Source organism: Oxyura jamaicensis, chromosome 2, assembly GCF_011077185.1.
Source record: "Oxyura jamaicensis isolate SHBP4307 breed ruddy duck chromosome 2, BPBGC_Ojam_1.0, whole genome shotgun sequence".
Taxonomy (NCBI): domain Eukaryota; kingdom Metazoa; phylum Chordata; class Aves; order Anseriformes; family Anatidae; genus Oxyura; species Oxyura jamaicensis.
Window position 1 is genome coordinate 17960256 of NC_048894.1, and position 1873 is coordinate 17962128.

Here is a 1873-nt window from a genome sequence, read left to right on the forward strand (position 1 = left end):
AGGGAGCCCGGCCGGCCGCGGCCACGGCGCTCACTGAGGCGCTGCCCAGCGCAGCGCGCAGGGGCGGCGGCGCCCGGTGTAGCAGCAGCGGGTCCCCCCGCGGCGCCCCGCCGCCGCCCGCGCTCCGCCGCTCCGCATCCTTCGGGCGCCGCTGCCGGAGACGAGGAGGTGGAAGGCGTGGGGGCTGCGCTGCGGAACTGCCCCCTCGCTGACCGGCTTCACCGGCACCACAGGGCACGGCGGCTGCTGGGAACGCTCGGTTCCTCGCTTCTCCCCGCCACCGCCGCGGAGCTCCGGCACAGCCAACCCCTCGCCGCCGGGCGCCCCCTTCCCTCCCTCCCCGCCGGTCCTTATAGGTGTGCGCCGGGCGGCTGCCGCCCCGTGTGGCCGCCTCGGCTGCCAGTCAGCCGGCAGCCATTCGCGGGGCGGGAGGACGGCGCTGGAGGGAGGCGGAGGAGGAGGAGGAGGAGGAGGCGGCGCAGCGGAGAGGCGTCGAGGCAGCTCGCCTCACCTGCCGCCCGCTGGCGCGGCCCGGCTCGGCTCGGGGCGGAGGCGGAGGAGCCGCCCGCTGGCAGCGGCCGCCCGCCCGAGGAGGCGGGGGTCGGCTCGGGGCGGGGGCTCCGTCGCGGGGAGCGGGGCGGCGACGCCTGGCGGCCGGGCGAGGAGCGGCCGCGGCTCCCCGGCGGGAATCGAAGGCTGAGGGGAGCGAGGGGGCGGCGGGCGTTGAAGGCACGCTGTGGGCTGGTGCCCCTGAGGCGAGGCGACGGGGCGTGGGGAGCCCCCTCAGCAGGGGACTCCTTCAGGTGCTGCCCCGTCACCTCCTGTGGGGCTGCCACTTGTGTCACCCAGGCCTGCTCGGGCACTGCCCGTCGCCCTCCTCCAGAGTGCCAATTCCTACTTCTGTCTTCCAAATGAAGCCCGCAGGCCCATGGTTTTCAGGGCTGATGCAGGGCACTGGCTTAGAGTGGAGGCAGAGCTGGCCCATCACCCCGCTGTCCTCCTGCACCCCCAAAACGTAGCCCTTGGGAGCACACAAAAGTATTGAACGTGCAGTTAGGCCTGTCCAAATAAACCATCGCTTATAGGGCTGGCATGATCAGTAGTACAGATGTAGCACCAAAATAAATAAATAAATAAATCCTGCTTAACTTTCCATTCTCTTTGATGCAAAGTTATCCACCTGCTTAACATCTTACCTTTACCTTAGGCATTCATGACAGGAGGCAGTTTGCAAAGGGTGAATTTTAGAGGAGAATGTCCACAACAAAACCTCATGATTACAATTCTTAAACCTTCTGGTTTAATCTAAAATTCCCTTTTGGAATTGAAGAGTGTGGATGAGAAGAGTAGTAAAAAGATCCTTTTCTTTCCCCTCTCCCACACACACATGTGCATGCACATCCTATAAGGAGCAGATTTCAGTCATGCAGAATATATGATCTAATTTTAAACCGCTGACGAGATATATCTGCCCCTTAAAGCATACTCTCATTTTAGAATTATTTGAAACTATAGTCATTCTAATACAGCTAAGGGTAAATTAATTTTGTGGTCCGTGTTTTTGCAGTCGCTATTCACTGTTAAAGAACAATTTACGTGTAATGAACTTTCCCTCAAGTGAATAGCCTATGAGATTATTTAGAAACCACATATGCAGAGCGGCTCAGAAGCTGGTATTTACAGTTTAGCACAGCACAGGGAGTCTGTGCTTCGGAGTCTGCACTGAACAAATACCTGAAGATGCATCATTTGCTGCGGGTAGGTGAGAAACAGGGCTTTTGAAAGGAGCAGCTGTCAGGACTGAGCTAAGCTAATGTGGAATCGTTTACTCGGTGAGGTATCAGTGACAAATAAATAAACAAGCATTTTTTTT

At 59.1% G+C, this 1873-nt stretch overlaps 1 protein-coding gene across 1 annotated transcript in view; it reads right to left on the reverse strand.

The window, feature by feature from the left end:
• The window catches only part of LOC118163233 (putative HTLV-1-related endogenous sequence), a 7967-nt gene extending 6982 nt beyond the window's left edge, over positions 1–985 (reverse strand). The window contains exons 1-2 of the mRNA XM_035319755.1: positions 856–985; positions 164–396 (exon numbers count right to left, since the gene is read on the reverse strand). Of these exons, the coding sequence (XP_035175646.1) occupies positions 164–396; positions 856–985 (363 nt within the window). The remainder of the gene's footprint in view (positions 1–163; positions 397–855) is intronic.
• Positions 986–1873: the final 888 nt, after the last annotated feature.